This window comes from Meleagris gallopavo, chromosome 6 (assembly GCF_000146605.3).
Source record: "Meleagris gallopavo isolate NT-WF06-2002-E0010 breed Aviagen turkey brand Nicholas breeding stock chromosome 6, Turkey_5.1, whole genome shotgun sequence".
In the NCBI taxonomy this organism is placed as follows: Eukaryota; Metazoa; Chordata; class Aves; order Galliformes; family Phasianidae; genus Meleagris; species Meleagris gallopavo.
In genome coordinates this window covers 33,573,545-33,594,820 of record NC_015016.2, presented here as the reverse complement: position 1 = coordinate 33,594,820, position 21,276 = coordinate 33,573,545, and the positions used below count along the sequence as shown (strand labels likewise).

The following is a 21,276-nucleotide window of genomic DNA, read 5'->3' as shown; positions in this document are numbered from 1 at the left end:
AGTCACATACATATGTATGTATCCATGCACTTACATGCCTACATAAAGGTATTTATATACATACCTTCATAAGGTGTATACACAGTTTCAGTCTTTCTCCTTTTTCTCCTCTCTACCTTCTTGAGATACAGTGCATGTGCTTTTGAATATTTTTAAGTTCCATTATTACATTTTCACTAAAAGTAAACAGCAGGAGCTTATTGAACGGTCCTCCTTCATTTCAATTCCTGATTTCTCTGGCATATTCATTGTTACTTTCTTTGATGGGGACATTTATTGTATTTGCCTTGAAAATTGAAAGAATGTCATTTAGCATAACCAAAGAGCAATCTGAAATATTAACAGCCAGTGCCTTACATCTCATGACAGCCTGAATGAGAATACACTGAGACTGTTTCATGCTTCTTCAAAGTTTAGGAGTCTCTGTACTCCACACGGGAGCTCTATTAGAAAAGAAAAAAGATGGTAATACAGCGTGTAGTATTTTCACTACATAAGGCGGAGCTTTTAACTCATTAAATTCTAGCATGAGCGTGTTTCAGTTAATCAAAGCTGTGTAACACTATAAGAAGCATCATATATTCCCTTCTATGTCAGTTGTACTGCTTCAAGGTTTTAGTCTGGTAAGCTTTAGCCTAGAAATAATTATTTGGAACTCTTTGCAAAACTCACTAGAAATCTGCTTACCGCTCTGTGTTATTTGAGTTTTATTATTAGTGGTTTTGCTTTTACTTTCATTGGGAGTTCTTTGACTCTTTGGTACATCTTTGTTGTTCTTAAGAAACTACTTGTGGATTCCAGGAGGAAAGAATTGTTTGGGTTAAATGAGAGTAACACAACTGCATTGTGTCCCATGCAATTTGTGCAGTGTCAAAGAAAGCTCCTTAGTGTTTTTAACATGGAATTAGATATCTTTGTATTTTTTTGTTTGAAGTTGACACTTCAAACAAATGGAAATGGAATGAAAATAGCCCTGTTCTCCCAGGACCAGGCAGTAAGTATTTTGATAATATTCAAGTAACAGTTTGCTTTCTGCTTTCCAAAGTAACAGATTGGCCTTACCATGCTTTAATAGTGGAAATGGTGGTAGTTTGGATTCCTTCTGCTCTTTCAAACCAACTGCTAAATATGTCACTGAAAAGTGCTTTAGAAATTTTCTTATACTACAGTGAGGGTCGTTTCAAGTCTGTTAGACAAAAGCCAGCCCTTCCCAAAAGGTTTTACAGTACCCCCTCCTTCAAGTGTGTACTCTCACCCACCCACCTCTCCCTGAGAAGCTCAGAGCAGCACTCGCTTGTTTGTGCATCCTAAGTGTCATGAGCATGGGCTTTCTATCTCTATGCTTGTACCTTCCAGCAAGAATGAAATGCAGGAAATTTTGTGGACTTAAACCAGATTTATGCATTCACTCGCACACACAGTCAGTGATATGCTCCCTTCCCGTGTTATTGTCTCCATTCGTTGTTGCTATTTAGTTTCCTGCCAGCAGACATGCAATTACAGCCACCTCGGTGTGATTCATGAAGCACAACAGAGCAAGCTAATGCTGTTTTCTATGAGGCGGTCACTAAAGGCAGAAGGTAAATAGCCAGATCTATTATAAACCCTGCAGGAAATCAGTGGATGTTGTTGGGTAATGGCTCTATTACCATACAAGTGCAATTCTGCATGTGTCTTCGTCTTACGTGCTCATCTGGTTAGAACCATTGACGCTAGTGCCTGGCCCCTATTGAGTTCTTCAAGGCAGTGCAAGAGGAAGATTTGGGTGCATTAGAATATTAAGGTTAAGCACTAAGAAACTCAGACCTGTATTCGACCATTTCAGTAAAGAGAAATTAAGTAAATCTAATTTTGGCATTTTGTGCCAGAGCTTGGTACTTCATGCCAAAGTGCCATTTGGCACTTAAGATAGCATAGCTATGGTTTGACTATTTACTAAACAGGTATAAAGAAATCAAAAAGTAATAGAATTTGTTTTAGCTTTGGCGTTAAGGTACGTAGCAGGAAGCAAAATTTGCTGGTTATCAAATACAACAGCCTAAAATAATCTAATTCTGCTCAGAATATGTATTTCAAAAAGATGAACTGTAGCTAGTAATAAATAAGTAATAAAGTTGATTTTTTGTATTAAGCATGAGGTAATAGATGAAACCATGCTTTATTTTGTAACATTTCATAAATATCTTTTTTATTTGAGGATGTTGGATTTATAGCATCTCCCAAATGATTTTAATAGAGAAGTTGTTTAATAGAGAAAATTTAGCCTGCTTGTTGCAGCTGTTTTTTTCTCTTAATATTTGATGAGGATGCAACTACTTTCTGTAGGATGGACTATCACACAGTTGTCAGAGATTTTAGGAGTTATGCTTTAGTTTGATTAAAGGGAACAGCAGTGTTTCTTAACTCTGTCTTTCAGAATGAGTGATCCTTCAGTAGTCCAGTTGGCCGCATACTGAGGAGCTTTGTGTGTTGCCACAGCAACTTTCTGCAAAAAACAAAGTGATCATTTCTGGGATAAATGCTACTCTGTGGTACCTTTGCCAAAGGTCCCAAACAGAAAATAACACAAAATAACCCAAGTCTTTCGTCGTAGTACCATGAATTGGGAGCATGTTTCAAGAGAAGGTGGCTGAGGAACTGCGTGGCATCTCCTGACAGCGAAGGCCTCTTTGTCTGCAGGATTAATTGGGCACTGGTGTAGGTGTCTGATCTCTCTTGCAGCAGTCCATGATGATTTCTTGGAACTCGTGGAGGCGACACTGGTGCTTCCTGCTGCTCACCCATTCCCACAGATAATTTAGGAGAGTTTCTTATAGTTGCCGCAGTAATGCAGTGCAAGTAGAGCTTGAGGGAGAGAGGAGGAGGAACCAGCTGTCCTCCGTGCACGTCTCCCCAGCCATATTTCTCAGTCTACTTTTGTCCCTCATGATCTGTGTGTCAGACTGCACTGTCTTTCTCTGCCTTTTGGAACTGCAGAGACAACACACCACATATATACATGATTAAACCTGTAGACTTTTATGTCAAATCTACCTTTTTATTGATTTTTCTGTTTTCTCTGGAAGATGAGGATAGTGAGTGTGTGGGCAAATTTTCCCCATTACTGGCAAAAAATGTGCGGGTCCTCAGGCCTGGAAAAGTCATTTGGACCATATAGATGTGAACCGTATAATGCAGATTTGCTTTTCTTATTGAAAAAAGCCGTAGTTTTCTGTCTGTATCTGAGCATTGCCAGAAGTGTTTTCAGTTACTGATCAGGAAATAAAATTAATCTGTCTGATAATTGGTTCCAAAAGCAGCCAGTACTTCTATTTCCTCTTTGAACTTTAACAACAACAACAACAAAAACAAAAAAAAAACAAAAAACAAAAACAAACCACCAACACAGCGTCTGTCGTTTAAATGCTTCTTACACATACTTTTAGATTCAGACAGAATAAACAGTAGAGTCTTTGAGGTCAGTTTGTGAAGTGCAACAGTAAGTGATCATCTACAAGGATGATCAGAGGTCTGGAGCACCTCCCTTATAAGGACAGGCTATGAGAGCTGCAACACTTGAGCCTGGAGAAAAGAAGGCTCCTAGGAGACTTCGTAGCAGCCTTCCAATAGCTGGAGGCGGCCTAAAGGAAAGCTGGGGATGGACTGTTTATATGGGCATGTAGTGACAGGAGGAGGGTAGATTTAGACTAAATATCAGGAAGAAATTCTTTACTGTGAGGGTAGTGAGACACTGGAACAGGTTGCCCAGAGAGACTGTGAATGGTCCCATCCTGAAGGCCTTCAAGGCCAGGCTGAATGGGGCTTTGAGCAACCTGGTCTAGAGGAAGGTGTTGCTACCTATAGCAGGGGGTTTGGAATTAGATGATGATAGAGGTCCCTTCCAATCCAAACCTTTCTATGATTCTATGAAATAAGGAAATGTGGAACAAAATGTAAAACGTAGAGTTCATTTTGTTTCAAGACCTACGTGGATGCTGCCAAAAGAGTTCAGCTTTACCTTTTGGCAAAGTAGAGGCTTTTCATATCTATTATAAGTACTGGAATTATATAAAATAATAAATATATAAAATAAAAACTGGAAGTTTTTATTCGGTCATTTATTTGCTCTGCTACCTTACTCAATTCCCTATTCTGCACAACTTTGATTTTCCTTTATCTTTTGACAGGGACATGATTAGAATTCTTTTTAATAACTAAGCCAAAAAGTTGGATAGGTTTTATGTGAAGTTTCAAAAGACTTTATGAAAGTATTGGTATTCTATATTTAAGCTAAAGTAAGGAAAGACTAGATCAATGACTGCTTTTATAAATAAGATGTTTTCAAGTAGGTTGAACCTTAGAAGAATTAGCTGAAGAAATCACTGAAATCTTACCATTCAAGTTTGAACACGGTTGGAGGATAAATCTGGCTCTCTAGGAATGTGTGATGTCCTTTTTCAAACAACTTCTAAAGAGAACTGTATAATTGTTAGCCCAACTTAGACGTGTACTGTGAGGGTCGCAACTGAGAATGGCTGTTGAGAGCTGAAAGGAAAAAATACCTAAAATTCACTAAGAACAGAGATATTTGGCCACTGTTAGCTGTTGAGAAAGGCATCTCATATTTTTTTCTCATGTGGTGTAAGTTGGCATGCTTTGAATAATAAATTTGAACCTCTTCCAATCTCCAAAACAGTGATGAGGCTTGTGCTGGATCACTGTCATGCTTCGGGTATTTGAAGAAAAGTGTAGTTGAAGATAATCAGAAGAACTGTGAAAATTATTTAGAAAATATAAGGGAGTAGAAAGCACTGAAAGGTCTGGGTCTATGCACCCTAAAGAAGACAAGATTAAGGTGTAATATCCAGTACAGAGATTGTAAAATATTGATAGAAGAAGTGATGTTCTACTGAGGAAATAGCAACTCTGAACTTCAGAGCAGGAAACATAGACCAAATGCTCAGAAAACCTATTGAACATTAAGGGTAGTGAAGTACTGAAAGATTGCGTATGGGGCTTGTGGAATAGAGCTCCATTTTTAAGGGATTTTAAAAACAGAGGAGACAGTCTGTGAGAAATAGCTAAACCAGGACCAGTCCTGACTCTAGGTAATAAAATGGGCAAGCTGGATGATCTCTTACAGCTGTTTTCTATTACTTTCTTTTTTTAATCATCAAATGTTCCAAGGCTCCCAATTACACGTATTTTCACACTTTCCTTCAAGTTAGCTTTTAGGGATAAGTAGTCACACTCCTATGCTAATGAGTGGACTTTCTGTGAGTTTTGACAAGGCATACTCAGAAGAGTCGAGACACTGGGTTTATGTCCGAGGTAAACATGAGTTGTCATAGATGATTGTTAAAAATTGGAGTACCGTTACCAGAATGAACACTACTGATTAGTGTTTAAGCATTTACTTGTATCCAAGGAAAATTCTCATTTTGAGAACTGTACTGGCCTTCGTGTTCTTTTAATTAATTAAATTATTTGCAACATATTTGGAAATTTTTGGAGTCTCTATGTCACAAGAGGGAAAAAGTATTTCTGGCATCTGGGTTTCTTTCCCTGTATTGATCTCACTAGGGTCTGGTAAGTAGCAGTCAGTTGAATTATCTCTTATGGGGTATCCCTTTTTATGTTTCTCATGTGATTTTTATGCTGTTATAGAAGGTAGAACTGTATTGTCTGTCAGCATACACATTGCTTGAATTTCTTGTTTTGCAAAAATTAAAGTTCTGCATCTTACAGTCTATGGTCAAAGCGTTCCGTTATCCTCCTTAGGAACATGGTCTTATATGAAGAAAAGGCATACAAAGCACAGCCATTCTGTTATACTTTGAATTATTTCCCTGTATTATAAGTTTTGAATATTTATTAGTCTTTTATAACCTCTTTCATTATTCATAACGGGTAGCTACAGAATGTGATGAAAAAAGCGGAACAGTGAAACCTTATTTTACATCACTGATGTCTTTCATGCAAACCATTCTCTGGTGAACTTTTTAAAGGAAGGCCCAAGCTTGCCAGGTGCTGGGAACCTCTGTTGTGCTTCCTGTGACATCCCTTTTTTGCTGGTTTCAGTGGGAGGGGAAGCTGTTCAGCACCTCATCATACACTGTGCTCCAGGATAGTTAGGAATGAAATGATAAGTAGCTCCCAACAGAGATGAAAATGAAAAGGCAAAGGCCAGGGAGGAAAGATATCTTTTCAGAAAAGATTTCAAAGTATATGAAGTTTTACTAATTTAGAGAAAAAGATAGTGAAAAGCTGATTTAAGTGATTTATGAGATCTTCTCTGGAAACCTACAAGACTCCAAGGAGATGCAGGGAATTGCTCTACTGGCTGCCTGTTTATACATTGAATCTCTGACAGCAGTCAGCATCATCTGTTGCTTCGTAGGAAGGCATAACACTCCACATTAAAGACATTGGGCATGGATTATTTTCATGCATAGGACTCATTATTATCTCTAATATATAGTGATTTAAACCCTGAGATTCTGGGTTTACTGTCTGTTCTGGAAAGATTTCTTATCACTAAGGGTATTAATTGCTCTTAGTATCTTTATCAGTATACCTACAAAATACTCTTTGGACATATTGGTAGATCTTTGGCCTCAGCAGTGTTTTGTCAGTGATGTACAAGTTAATACGACTTTTGTGTAGATGTCTACTTTAGTTTGTTGCTCTTGAATTTGACATGTACAGCCCTCATTGACTATCCCCTTTCCCTCCCAGACTATGTAGGGAATTTGGTTTTTTAATCACACCAATCTCTTAAGCGATATAAGTTCTTCACCAGAACAGTCTGCTTAAAATGTGAAATACAAAATGGGCTTCAGAAAAAGGTTCTGTGTTAATATTGTAAATCATTGTGAAGCTTGCTTAACTCTGAAGAGCCTGGATTTTAAAAAAACATGATAGTCTGGTGTAAGATTATTGACCAATTTCTTTTTGTTTCCAGCTGAGCTACCAGGATCATCTGCAATCAGGCTCTCCTCTTTGCGTGATCTTCCAGCTCAGCTGCAAGAATTATACCAGCAGGGCTTCGTCTTGGCTGCTGTCCACCCCTTCGTGCAGCCAACTGATGAAAAAGAGAAAACTCCCCAGGAACAAATCTTCAGGGCTGTGCTTATCAAGAAAACAGAAAGGTAAAGCACTTCCAGTGAACTGAGATAAAAATAGACAATGTGATTTCCTGCTGAGTTTTGACCTACATCAGGAAATTATAGCAGTTTACTGTGCAAAACTTGATTTATTTATTTATTTATTTATTTATTTATTTATTGTGTGGACTTGAATAGGCTTAACATGTTCTTCGTGTTTACAGTTCATCTCCAGCTTGAAGTTGAAATATGCTCTATGTTTTGGGATGTGTTGTCATGAAAGGCAAACAAACAAACCCTCTGCCTGACAATTTGTGAGGATGGTCTAGTTGGTACCCTTTATTTTAATTATTAAGACAGAAGAAATATTTGCTCATAAAAGACGTATTTTGTGTTTAGAGGGTTACAGTTAATGCAATTAATTTGAGAGCCACAGTACTACTGCATACTTTTATCAGTAGACTTTGGGCTTTTCTTTCCTCTAAACAATACAAATTCTTTTAATTTTTGAATCGATGCAAGCTGCTTGAATAAAAAGATACTTTCTTGCTTTGTTCAAAGTCCTAAGATGCATTAATGCTCTACATAATCATGGTTTGAGGAAGAATAAACAAACAGGAATTCTGTTCTTTTATGTTTTAATCTGATTCTTAAAAACATCAATAGAATGTACTGCTAACTAGTCCAAAAGCAAATTAAAATGTGAATATTTTAAACACAGATTTAGGATTTTTACTTCACTATTTCAAATGCAGTTTAATATTATTTGAGCATTCGTAACAGCTGTGTTATTGCAGATATGTTGTTTTCGCACATTAATTGCATTCTTCATTCCCCCCCTTTTCCGTTGACCTTTATTGAAATATGGGGGATAACTCAGTGTCCACTTGCTGATTCCAGTCTCAGTCTTTCTGCTGCTGTATGAATGAAAATATTTAGGCCCCTCTTTAAAGCAAAACCACCATTCAGTTCACTACAGCCTGGCGATCAGTTGGTAGGAAGTATGAAGAGGGTCAAACTTCAGTCTGTGAAGTAAGAAGTTCTGTGTTTCATTACCAAATTTGCAGGCATTAGGTATCTCAGGCAACGTTAGCTTCTAAACTAACTTTTAATTGCCACAACTTGCTTTTAGTTTTATTAATGCAGAACTTTGAGTTGCCTTCCTGATCCTGTTGCTTAAAGGGTTTCCAGTTGTATGGTCAAAACATAAAATGTTTGGCTGAGCAGTGGACTTCTTGAGTAATATTGAGATTGGCTTACCTGTTCATTAGGCCTCGCTTTCCCTGTCCTTCCCTGATGCAGATAATGAAAGTATCTGCATGCCTGACTTTGCAATGGGGTCATAGGACTCAGCTCTTTCAGGACTGAGATATGTCAGGGAAAAGCAGCGTTGTCCTTGGCAGTCAGAATGTAAGAATGTATTACCTTAAAGCTAGGGAGCTCAGCATCTTGCTGTTATACCATATCCAGTAGTTTACATCTGCACAGAATGAATGTGGAGGAGTACAAAATCTTAATTGCCTATTCACTTGCTTGGGTGCCAGTGTTTCACACTCTTTAGACAGCTGTAAATGACTGTACAAAATTAAAGACAGTAGAGAGTCTTGAACCAATTAGATTTCCTCTTACGTTCACACTTCATTTCTTTGCATTCTCTTATCTGTCATTTCTGGCTGCCTGAGAAAAGCGGAAGAGAGTTGGTACAGTGGGAAAAAACAGAGAAGTATCAGAAAGGGAAGTGACATCAGTTTGGTATTACTGATATTATTTGGTAAATACTCCTGAGTTTGGCTAAGGGTATGGGAGAGACTGCTTTCGTAGTGTGTGAATGCAAGGAATCTTTGAATTGTCATGCACAATGAAGAGAGAAGGATATTCTGTGCATTTCACATGACCATGAACTGTATAGAGATGTATTGTATTGGAACCATGAGTTTATCCTATTCCAGCAAGAACTGTGTGAGTGTGGAAAATGTATGGCAGTAGGAAAAATTTTACAAAAGATATTTCTCGTTACATTGCTGGTAAAAAATAAATGATACTTTTGCCCCAAAGACTGTCAGGTCTCAGGCATCTGTAGGCTATCTCTGTATAAAACAGCTAAACTCTTGGGTAGTTGCAAAGGTCTGCTTATGATATTTGTTGATGAGATTAAATTATTTTGTGAGATTTCGAAGTGTAAGTAGTCCAGCTACAGTCATAGACTCAGCACTCGCATGTCAAGTTAAAAGTGGTCTCTTGCTGTTCTGTCTGGTGTGGTGTCGGGCATGCACAGGGAGCCAAGGAGTCAGAACAAGATCTTTGCTGGGGTGTGGGGCCACCCTCAGGATTCCCCAGCCATCTGCAAAACTTCTGGCCTGTAGCTTCTGTCTTATTACAGGTATTTCTTCACAGATGGTTCCAACACCATATGCTTATCTTGTAGGTTGTCCAGCAGGCACCGGGTGTGTTTTTTTTCACCTAGCTGTTATTGTTGCCTGAATGGAACATAAATGGAATTGTTACATTAGTGTCTTTTGATTCAGTAATATCAGTTCTGTGTATACAGAGGTAGAACTGAATAGTTGAACTAGTCTGTCTGCTTTAATCAGTGTTACGACTTTCTGTGCCCGTTTTATGGTTTAAAATGAATACTGTCACCTCACATTTTGAGTTGCTTTATGTAGCATCTCCTCTCCTAAGGTAAGAAGAGGCTATATTGGCTGCAGCAGATGATGTGCATCAGGATCTACAAGCTGCTACTATTGTGAGATTTGCAGTGCCTTTATTTGTTAGAGAATAAAATGTAGAAAGGAGTGCTTAGACGTGCTATGCATTGAAATTCGCTGAAAAAAAGTATCTAATAGTATTGATCCTCCTATTTTGCCATTGTCCTGGAATTTTAAAACACTCGGTGTAGATTTGCAATGTGGTTGTACATTTGCTGCTTTGTTTGAAAGCCACTGGAGTAGTTTCATGTTCAATCTGTACTAGTATCTTTGTCACTACATTGTTTTAGCTATCTATTCATTAATGGTAAATACGGAAATAAGAGTCATTCTCACTCGAGGACACGTATGGAAATACGTTCTGGACATCTATGGAAGACACAAATGTTGAAAAGCATGGTTTGTCCCCTGGAAATGTTAAAAAAAAAACAACAAAAAACAGAAGGATAGATATTTTTTTTCAAGACAGCAAAACTATCTAGAATGCAAAAAGTGTCATGTTCAATTAAATAGATCAAGTATATGTAGAAGTATTTGATTCCTTAGAGGTACTGAGTTCAAAGATAGTTTGCTGAGTAGCTGAAGGACTCTGCCATAGCTCTTGTATGCCATAGCTCTCATATTTATTTAATATAATAGATTTAAATCTATTTTATTTATTTCTATAGCATCTAATTGCATTATGCACATAGGTCAGTTGGTCAATGATAGTTTAGAAGTCAAAGAGTTTAGATTAATGGAATATTTGAATGTGATTACTTTCTTCCTCTTTCTCTCAATTTCAGTGGATTATTAAAAATAAAAAGCAATTGACTGTTTTACTTTCTGTACTAATTTCTGACACACTTGGTTTTCTCAGAGTTGTTGTTTGATAAGAAAATATGCAAAGAGGAATCTTCAAGCCCTCATTTTTACCTTGTTTTTTTTTTTTTAAATAAATGCAAGGAAGGCTTCAGATATGAATTGTAGCCCATTGCTGATTCACATTGATTCACACTTGAGAAAAGTTGATTCACACTGATTTTCACTTGAAGACAGGCATTTCAGGAAAAAGGATATATGGTAGTATTCTGAAAAATGAGAAGCTGTGATAGCATGTTTCTCTTGGCGAAGGGAATGAGGAAGGTCAGCTCATTTGTAAGGTCATGTCTGACAAAAATGAGGTGAACAGCATGCATGTCATTTATGTGTCATGAAGGAACAGAACAGGAACAGAAAGATCATCAGTTCTTCAGGTGTGAGATAACATTTCTCCTTTTTCCATTTTATTTCCCAAAGCCACTAGTTTTAAACACTGGAATCTTGAGTTTAAATGTCTTGTGCACATCAATATTACTGACAGTGTGCCTGTTTCTTGAAAGAAATCCCTGAATCAGCCTTTAAACAAAACTACAAGAAAGCCATAGCACAAAGCTGCTTTAATTACTCCCTTCCCTTTAGTGACACCTCTGTCTGATGTTGTGAAGTTTAAAAATTCAATGTTAATTAAAATGTTTGCACTTCTCTTCATAAGTACTACGCACAACATTATCTTCTGCTAAGAACTACTGGTGTTCCAGACTCACCAGCTGTCTACTTAGAGTAATTCTTGTGTGTTTGCAGATGCTTTATTTTACAGCAGTAGAGTGAAGCGGGAAAAAATGTGGATTCCAGAGAAGTCCTCCTTTCCATGGTTCATGTATCTCTTAACACATATTCTTTTATACATCTTCCCTCCAATGACTAAAGCAGTGATCAAGGAAATGTTGCAATGCAGAATTAGACTAAATAATATAAGAATAATTCTTTTACAGTTGACTTCTATGTTTACCTCTAACAACTTTGCAGCTGTTCTCCTTTACTGTAAAATAATGAGGTGTCAGGTGCTCCAGTAATACACTTGATGAGATGATTCTGTTTCTATTTTTATAATTTCTCCATGTTCATTAATCCTGATGAAATGCAAACTTTTATCACTGGGCCAAAAATAATTGTATTTATCAGCAAAGGAATTTCACAGACTTGAGTTCAAAAGTTTAATAGTAAAGCAGGACTTTTTCAGGGTTTTTCTTCTGCTACACAATTTAATTGCAAGTGATTTCTGTTGATGCTACCTTCTAAGATGTTGCTAAATTTTTGTGTCCTTTGCGTCGCTTAAAATCTGGGTTCTGCAAACGACAAGTAATATTAAGGTAAAATTATTTAAATGTAAATACAGAGTATTGAAATGGCTTTAACATGCAAATGAATGAAACAAAATGGTGGTAATTGTGGTGTTTCTTCAGTGCTGTGTTTGCATTTCCAGCAGTCACTGTACACTTGGTGTTTGCTTAATTATGTTGACTGAATGTTTTGGGCAGCTGAGCAAGGGGAAACCCTGATTTTTCACACCCAAAAGATCAGCTTTTTCTCTGTCTTTTTCCGGTAGTACTGAACTCCCCTTGCAGTTGTAGTGAAGAGCTTCTGTTTCTGTGAAGGCAGGAAAACTGTTGTACTGAAGAACTGATGAAGTGAGAGAATACATAATCACGTTAGGAAGAAGCAGCAGCCTCTTGCAGCATGATGCTTCACAAAGCATGATGCTTCACAAAGCATGGGTTGGTCCTCTGGCATTTGGGTTTGCATGTTTGCTTTCCAGAGGCAAGAAAAATGTTTTGGAAAATATCCAGGCAATTTATTAAATTTGTGATTCTTAGATGTTTCAGAAACACCTTCTAGGCTGAAAATGCTTTTTTATGTCTTCGTGCATTTTCATTACTCGAAACGGAGAGTTTTTGCTCTGACTTTGTGCAGAATTTCTTTGGTTGGGCCTTGAGCCATCACTGTTGCATCTTCTTGGCAAGTCCATCTTTGTACTGCCTTGGATGTTTTCTCATTTTCCATGTGGAAAATTTTCATGCCGTGTTTGATACTCAGTGGCGCACATCACTCAGCAGCAAACATGCATGATGATCTGGAGCCTTTCTTGGAGTGCACAGTGTGCCCTGCCTGCTGCATCTCCATTTCTTTGTTGTCTGCAGGTGTGTCATAGCATTCTTCGTCCCCTCCTCTGTCACTGATAAAGTTGTTAAACACGCCAGGTCCCCAGGAGCAGACCCTTGTGGTACTCCACCTGTTAATGGCGTACAGGGCATCACCATTAACCAATTGGTTTGTCCACATCTGTTTTTCCAGACTGTAATATCCTAACTTAAATACAAGAATGCTCTTACGAGAATCTACCTGGGGTTCTGCCTTCAGCTCTAGGGTCCCCAACACAAGGACACAGAGCTGATGGAGTGGTTCCAGAGGAAGCCACAAATACTATCGGAGGCTGGAGCACCTCTTCTGCAAAGAAAGGCTGAAGGAACTGGGCTTGTTTAGACTGGAGAAGGGCAGGTTCAGGGGAGACCTCATTGCAGTCTTCCAAGTAGTGGGCCTGCAGGAAAGCTGGAGAGCAGCTCTGTCAGCGAGTGTAGTGACTGGAAAAGGGGGAACAGCTTTAAACTAAAAAAAAAAACAGGTTTCTATTATATATTAGGCAGAAGTCCTTTACTCAGAGGGTGGTGAGGCACTGGCACAGGCTGCCTGGAGAAGCTGTGGGTGCATAATCCCCAGAGGCTTTGAAGGCCAAGTTGGATGGGACCTTGGGCAGCTGATCTGGTGGATGGCAGCCCTGCCTATGGCAGGGGAAGTTAGAATCACATAGGCTTTAAGGTCAGTACCAACCAAAACCATGCTGTGATTCTGTGAATATTATGAGAGTGAGCACCAAACATCTTTCTCAGTCTGCTGTAAATGACCAGTCATTTTGTTATCAAAACAAGTCAGGTTGGTCATTATTGTTTTGCCCTTGCTAAACCCTTGCCTGTTAACTCCATCTTCTTCATGGGCTACAAACTCTCTGCAGAAATACACAATCTCCATTCTAAGGTGTTTCAAAAGAATACAGCCTGAAGAAGAATAACAGTCATCTTCTCCAGTACTCTTGTGCTTTCTAGAGCTGGCAAATGTACATACTTCACTCTGGTACAGTAAGCTATTAGTTTAAATGTAAGTGCATCTGTGTGTGTATGTATGTATATTTATTTGATTTGTAGGTAGGATTGAGGTCTAATTGTGGCAAATTTCTGACCTTACTTTCAAGAACATTAGGATCAAACACATTTTGTGTGCTAATGCAGTGTGTGTTGTTGCTCTCAGCAGGCTGATTTCAGCTTGCTGGAAGAACAATATTTATTTCTTACCCAAGAGTCAACAGATATCTTCCTTTAGCTCAAGGGACAATGGCTTGAGTTTTTAAAGCGTGTTATTTGTTTCAAGTTCAAAGAAATTTCCTTACAACAACTCCTAACATTGACCCAAAATAAATGTTCTTTCAAAAGCGTTCTCAAAATTAGAAACACTTGTTAAGTGTTGAGAACATGCTAAGAAAGACTGTATCCATGCATGCCTGAACTTTTCTCCAGAAACTCTATATGCTTCTATTAAAATTTTTAAAAAATTACTATCAAATAATACATATTCCAGTTATAAGATTTCTTATGTAAGTAAGAAAATACTTACTTGATAAAGTTAAAACAGAAGTTTTAACTCCTGTTTGGAGTTATGATATAATATACCTACAATATTTTTTGTAAAAATAAAAATTGTTTTTTTTAGATGGGCAACATAAATTTTGTGAATTTTTAAGTGTTGACTTTTTTGGCTTTCAGATAATTAAATTTTTGGCAGTTCTGTAACCTGGAATTACATAGAATCACAGAATCACTAAGGTTGGAAATGACCTACAAGATCATCCAGTCCAACCATCCACCTATCACCAATAGTTCTCACTAAACCATATCCCTCAACAGTGTCCAAATGTTCCTTGATAAGACCCATATCAGCCACTAATGTTGATCCTCTAAATGTGTTTCTATTTTCTCATAATGTGGATCAAATTCCTATAAATGTGCAGTTACATTTTGAAATGTAAGCTGTTTTGGTGTGGAATTATTTCTGTGTAGTGGAAAATCTTGAAACATTGCTCACTTTTCTCATGTTAATGAAACAGTCATTTTAGAGTATCGGTGCAGCTTCAAGTGTGTTTTCATGTTTTTGAATTCATACATATGAAGAACTTCACGAAGATTAGGACATAGTGGTGTTCTATCTCTTACTTTCTTATTGTGTCTGAAAAGGGCTGGAAATCCAATATGTAACAGACACTAAATTGTCAGCTTTAATAGTTAATGTGTAAGTTACTGGTACTCTACAGCTGGTAATGGTTTATCTACCATGAAGTGGCGCTTAACTGCAAACAGATGTATAGAAATGACAGCCTACTGAAACAACCATCATAAAATATTTTTTGGCCAGTGAGCTTCCAACTATAAGTGAAAATCTTATATATTTTATGTATTTTCTTTACTGGCAGTAGAGGTCCTGTTCAGGATTCAGTACCCAACTCTTTTAAGTCTATGATCCTCATTTTGTTCCTTAACAGTGACACTTCAGGGTGCCCCTCTACCCCCAACCTCAACATGCCGGCAAGCACTGTCCCTCTGAATAGTGCCAGGTAGACTGTAATTCCTCTCAGCTATTTGCCACCCTCTGGTTAAGATTTTTGGTAGTCACTGAGTACACCCACAAGGACAGAAAATCCTTAACCTGGAAAATCAATAAAGATAAAGCATTAGATACATAACAAAGGAAGAAAAACAAATAAAAGCCCAAGGTGTATAAAATGCAGTGGAAAGTCCCATCTGTCCCCATGATTACTAATTTGTAGTTTCCCTCTCCTGTTGTGGACAGGACAGTTCCCTTCTGCATGCAGAGGAACCACGTCCTTCACACTGCCGCTTCTCTTCCCTTGCAAGTTTCACAAAATACATTACGAGTACAACAAGCCCTGGTCATTGTGTATCAGCTTTTCCTGTTAGTCCTAGCTTCCAAGGTACAGCATCACTGTATCACAGTGTGCCTTTTTCTGGGCTGAGAGGCTTTTAATTGGCACAAATATATTTTATTAGAAGAGCAAAGGTAATAAAACTTGAATGTTCGTTTGGAGATAGTGAATAGTGGGAAGATTCAGTTTTCCATCCTAGAAGGAAGGAAAGAAAGAGGAGAAAGACATTGCTAAGGATAAATAAAGAAGAAAAGTAATCTTTCAAATTGCTGAAGCTTATACTTTTTTTTTTAAACTAAACTAGTTTCAGCATTTCTCTTTTTGTTGAGAAATATTTTATGATGAGAAGGTGGAAATGAACTTTATGTAAAATGATTACTTTCATTTAAAAATATTTTATTTATTGACCTCTGTATGGGGGTGCTGAATCACGGCCTGAACCTTTGGTTGATCACCTGAGGCGAGCAATGAGTCAGCCATGGGAGCACAGGTGAAGGCAATTCACCTGTGCTGCAGGAAGGGGTGGAGCCTGGCTGCACCTCTCCTAGACCCATTTAAGAGCCGACTGCCAGGTGGGGAAGGATCTCTCTCTGGAGTTCTGCTCCATCAGGAGTTTACCTTGCGAGCCCAGGACAGGGTGAGTGATTTTCTCCTTATTTCTCCAATATAGATTCTATTAGCCAAGCTCCTGGATATATATATCTATACCATCTGTATATCCATTGATTAAACAACCATCTGTATATCCATTGATTAAACAACCTCCTATTAAGTTCTTGTGCTACAAAATTAAGAGGAGATTCCAGGTTATGGACGACTGGGTTAATTTTCAGGTGACTGATACCATTCCTCCTTCAGAAGAAGGGGATATGAGTGCAGGGTTGAGAATGAAGTCAGGAGATCTGAACTTCACTTTTGATTTATCTTCTGACTTCTGTGATCTTGATAGATATTCCTATTTTGAATCATAGAATCATAGAATGGCTTAGCTTGGAAGTGACCTTAAAGCCCACCCAGTTCAAACCCCCTGCCATGGGCAGGGCTGCTACCCACCAGCTCAGGCTGCCCAGGGCCCCATCCAGCCTGGCCTTGTGTGCCTCTAGGGATGGGGCATCCACAGCTTCTCTGGGCAGCTGTGCCTGTGCCTCACCACGCTTTGACTAAAGAATATCTTCCTAACACTTAACCTAAATTTCCTCTCTTCTTTTAGTTTAAAGCCGTTACCCCTTTTTCCATCACTAGCACATCATGTAAAAAATTAATTCCCCTCCTGCTTATAAGCTCCCTTTAAGTCCTGGAAGGCTACAGTGAGCTTTCCCAGAGCCTTTCTTCATATCTTGGATATGAAGCCCTCTGATATCTTGGATATCTTTAATATCTTTGATATCTGATATCCTCCTCTGGACCTGCTCCAACAGCTCCACATCCTTCTTGTTCTGAGGGCTCCAGGCCTGGATGTGGCACTCTAAATGCAGCCTCATGAGGGCAGAGTAAAGGGGGACGATCACACCCCTCTGCCTGCTGGCTGCCCCTCTTTTGTGACAAACAATTTGGCTTATTTTGGAGATTTTTACTTTGGGGATCCTACTTCATAGTCTGTAAGGAAAGTGATCTGAAAAGTAGTCTCATTAAATTAAAAAAGGAAAGAGAAAATATAACTTCTGATCAGCATTGAATTTACTCATACCTGTATTTGGCTACTTACGTCTGGCTATGCTAACAATATTCAGAGAGCATAATGGGAGACTTTTATGATATTGATGAAATACTTTGTGACTCATGTATGAAAAGCACTGTTTATTATATAGAGGCTGGAAATATGTTCTTGTCCACCTAGCTTTGCTCAGAAGATTATTTTTGCAGTCTGTGAAATCCAGTGCCATTTATTATCTTTGAATAAAAAGCTGTAGCTCTAGTTTTGTTTGTTTGTTTTTGACTGAGTAAAAGGCTTTTACTTTTTTTCCTAAAAAGCTAAAAGCTACCAGTATGGACAAAGACCTTCCTTTAGTATATATGAATGTATTTTACTTGAATGCATGGAAAAATAATTTTTGGTAATATGCAGTATGTCTGTGAGGCTAACTAAAGACTTTATGGCCTTTAGCGGGATCTGCTACGTGTTCTGTAAAATAATGTTCCTAGCAGACTGCAGTGGTATTTCATGCAGTTATTTTCAGCAGCTCTAGAGCAGAGGTAGCCCTCAGAGTCTTAGAGGAGGAATTCATTGTCTTTTTGTTCTCTTAAATATTTACAAGCAGCAAGTGCGTTTCACAGTAAGTGCTTGTTAAAGGGGGAAAAACAAACAGGTCATTTTAAGCTATTATGGTAAGAATCACCATGTTTTTATGGATATCATCTGCATCTCAAGTAGTTTTGCAAGTACCTCCTCCAAAAACTGTGTGAAATGAGGCCAGGAAGTTGCTGAGGTGAAAGAGAGGAATTAAGATAGAGTGGTTCAAGGATGAACTTTCCTCAACCTTACACACGTATAAACCTCATCATTAGAAGTTGAGAAGAGTTTATTTTTATAGATAGGCAGTGGATTTAAACATGAAAATGCAATGCTTCTGGTACTTTCGTAATGATTAGAATAGTAAGCCTTTGTTTGTTGCAATCAGTGTTTGCAACACTGCGAACTGTTGCTTGGTGAAGATTTTGGCAGAGTGGAAATGGGAAAGACTGTGCCTTTGGATCTGTTTCATTCTTTCCTGTTCCTGGGCCTCACTTTAAATAAGCATTAGTAGCGTGGCACATAGATTCAGGATTTAACTTGAACAATGTTAACTTTGAACTTGAGCTGTGTTGTTTCAGAGTCTCTGAGCTAACGATATCGCTTTCTCACCGAGCTGGAGTGGGGCTGGTCAGTGAGGTGGGTTTCCCCCAGCTGACATTTGGTCCTCACATTTGTAAAGGTCTGGTGATAGACTGAGAAAAATGAGATTGCTTGTACGGAAAGGGCTTGGTTCCTTGCTAACCATTCCTAGTAACCCACTTCCAGTTTGTAAAAATACAAAAACTGAAACACTGGTAAACTGCATTTGCTCCATTTGATGTAGTATGTACTTTGCATTGTGATATCAAGTTGCATTTTGGTAGCTCATTAATGCTTGAACATTAGAGAGCCTTAGCTTGTACACACTTCCGGCTGAAAACTTGATTTCTGTCTGGAAGTGATGATTAGATAATATCAGGGATACATTTCCAATTAGTCATATTGAGATTTTTGGGAAAAAAAAAGAAGTATACCACTATGTAGTCTAGCAGGGAGGCTTTCTTAAAATTTTGTGTTACTGAAAAGCCATTAACCTGTGAAAGAAAATCTGCACAGACTGGATTAGTTTATCTAGGACTTTATCTAGATTAGACACAGTTGCTGTAGCTTAGGTGCTGTCCCTCACAAAATGATCTTTTTTCTCTATATCAAAATGATCTTTCTGCTTGAATGAATTTCTTTATGCCTGTTAGAGAGGGGTAGTAGTGGGATCCTTTGGGTTCCCCAGTAAATATTTCTGTAAAACCTATAAAGGTGTTTAAAGAATTTCCATGTATAGCAGTGTTTACACAGAATCACAGAACTGTAGGGGGTTGGAAGGGGAGCCCCTGCTAAACAAGCTTCCCTGCAGTAGTTTGCAGTAGGTGTTATACGTGAGTGAGTAACGAACAGGACCACAAGTTACAAGAAGAACCTTAAAAGCAGAGCAAGAACAAGTAGTGAAAGGGCTTTAGTGTTCCAAGACAGTTCACATCTACGAAATAGTACTGTATGGTGCATGTATTGGTGAGATAGGAGAAGTGAGGTGAGTATATACAGTCGAAGTTGGGAGGATCAAATCAAAAATACAGTGTCTTGTGATGCTGTAGGAATTTTCTGCAGCATTGCCTAGGAAACACAAAGTTACAGTCAGCAGCCCACACGTCTCAGTGCTCTCAGTAACTTTGCATCTCGGGGAAAGCCCCTGGGACCATTCAGAGCAGGAGTGTGTGTTTGACATGTCACATGGTCTCAGTCCTCAGAACAAGGCTTTTACACAGAAATACTTTCGTAAGCACGGCAGGCCTGTGACGCCCTTGTTTTGATGTTGTGCTGCTTCCTCAGCAGTCAAAATCAGGCTTCTGAACCTCTCTTCCTGTCTCCTCTGGGCCGGCTACACCAAGTGGCTGCTGACCAGAGTTAGGGTTTTGCTTTAGATTGCATCTGTTGATACTCAATGTGGGATGTTAAGATAACTACTTTGTTACTAATCCCAAGAATTACAGGCTGACTTTCATTTTTATACCCTTCCTCTGTGTGTTTTCTTGAAGAGCAGATGCAACGACTGATTCTCTAGATTTCTATATTGATCAGACATATCAATTCCTTGTATGGGAGTCCACAGATGAAAATGACCTTTGGTAATGCTGCTGTGCAGTGCAAGCCTACTGACTGTTTCTCAGTATCATTCAGGATGACTTCCAACCTATATCATGTTTCCACAGCACTCATTTTTCAGCAGTATATGTATCAGATGCTATGTGGTTTGAACTGTTTTAGGGTTAACCTCTTCTGAAAGAGAAGGAATTTAAGATATAGGTTTACATTTCTCATCTACAAAGGATTAGGTAAGACTGAAGGGTAGACTGCTTTGATTATCCCCAGTTTTTAAATGCTGAGTTAGAGTGATCATAAGTAGAGAAGAGAGTCTTTTAATTACTGTTTGTAGAACACATTCTACACCTTTTAGATTTCTTTGCTGTTCTTCTCACTTAAAATGGAATAAACGACTCACTTTCCATGCAGGTGCCATTGATTTTTCAGGCTGCCCTGATAGTCCCATTGAGTCAGTTAGTCCCTAGTCCTGGAACTTGCTTTCTGAAGTTCTGAGAGCTGCACCGCCTATGCATCCTCTTGCTGTTGGCTTTAAATGCCAAACTGACAAAGTTTTTCCTGGATAAGTTAAGAAATTTGGAAGTCCACAAGGCATTCCATAGTCCTCAGTCACTGGTGACCTTCTCCCCTAGAAAGCAGCAAGATGCTGTAGCTGCAAGGTGTCAGCACTGTGCTGAATGCTGTGGAGTGAATGTGCTGAAACTGATGTTTTGTGTTAGCTCTTTGGGAGAAATATTTATAAAGAAGGTGTCTAAGTATCCAGCGTTAACGAGAGAAATTAATTCTGCTTTTCTGCTTGTCTCCTTAGGTCTCCAAAAGGTGGCATCCATAGCGAAGGATATATTTTGGAGGTAGAGTGCTGCTCCTCTGTAAACCAACTTTCAGACAAGAAGGAGATACCTGATTTTATTAAGAAAGTGAAGTAAAAAAAAAAAACTTAAAAACCGAAACACAATATGCCTTGTGCTATAGTTACTACTACTTGTTGTGTCAGTCTGACAATAGGAGTGTACTTACTTTTGTGCAGTTGAAGCACTTCAACGGAATTTGGTGGTGTTTTGTAATTTTAAGTACCTGAAGGGCAGTTATACTTAAGAAATGTATTATTGATCACGCTATTACGAAAAAATGATTTGTAGTATCACAGAAATGTGACCTGTCACAGATGATACCAACTAAGTTACATTGTAGAAAACAGTCCTGTGATGACATAAACATTTTAAATTGAAAGAGTATCATCATTTGCATTTTAGTGTCAAAATATTTGGT

At 38.4% G+C, this 21,276-nt stretch overlaps 1 protein-coding gene and 1 long non-coding RNA gene across 2 annotated transcripts in view; both read left to right on the top strand.

Moving 5' to 3' along the window:
- Window positions 1–3,157, top strand: part of RFTN1 (raftlin, lipid raft linker 1) — a 21,443-nt gene extending 18,286 nt beyond the window's left edge. The window contains exon 5 of the mRNA XM_031554048.1: window positions 3,066–3,157. Within this exon, the coding sequence (XP_031409908.1) occupies window positions 3,066–3,157 (92 nt within the window). The remainder of the gene's footprint in view (window positions 1–3,065) is intronic.
- A 3,767-nt stretch (window positions 3,158–6,924) lies between these two features.
- LOC109368247 lies at window positions 6,925–20,928 on the top strand. Its single transcript, XR_002116095.1, has 2 exons — window positions 6,925–7,130; window positions 20,816–20,928. It is a non-coding gene; the product is annotated as an uncharacterized LOC109368247 (long non-coding RNA).
- The last annotated feature ends 348 nt before the right edge of the window (window positions 20,929–21,276 follow it).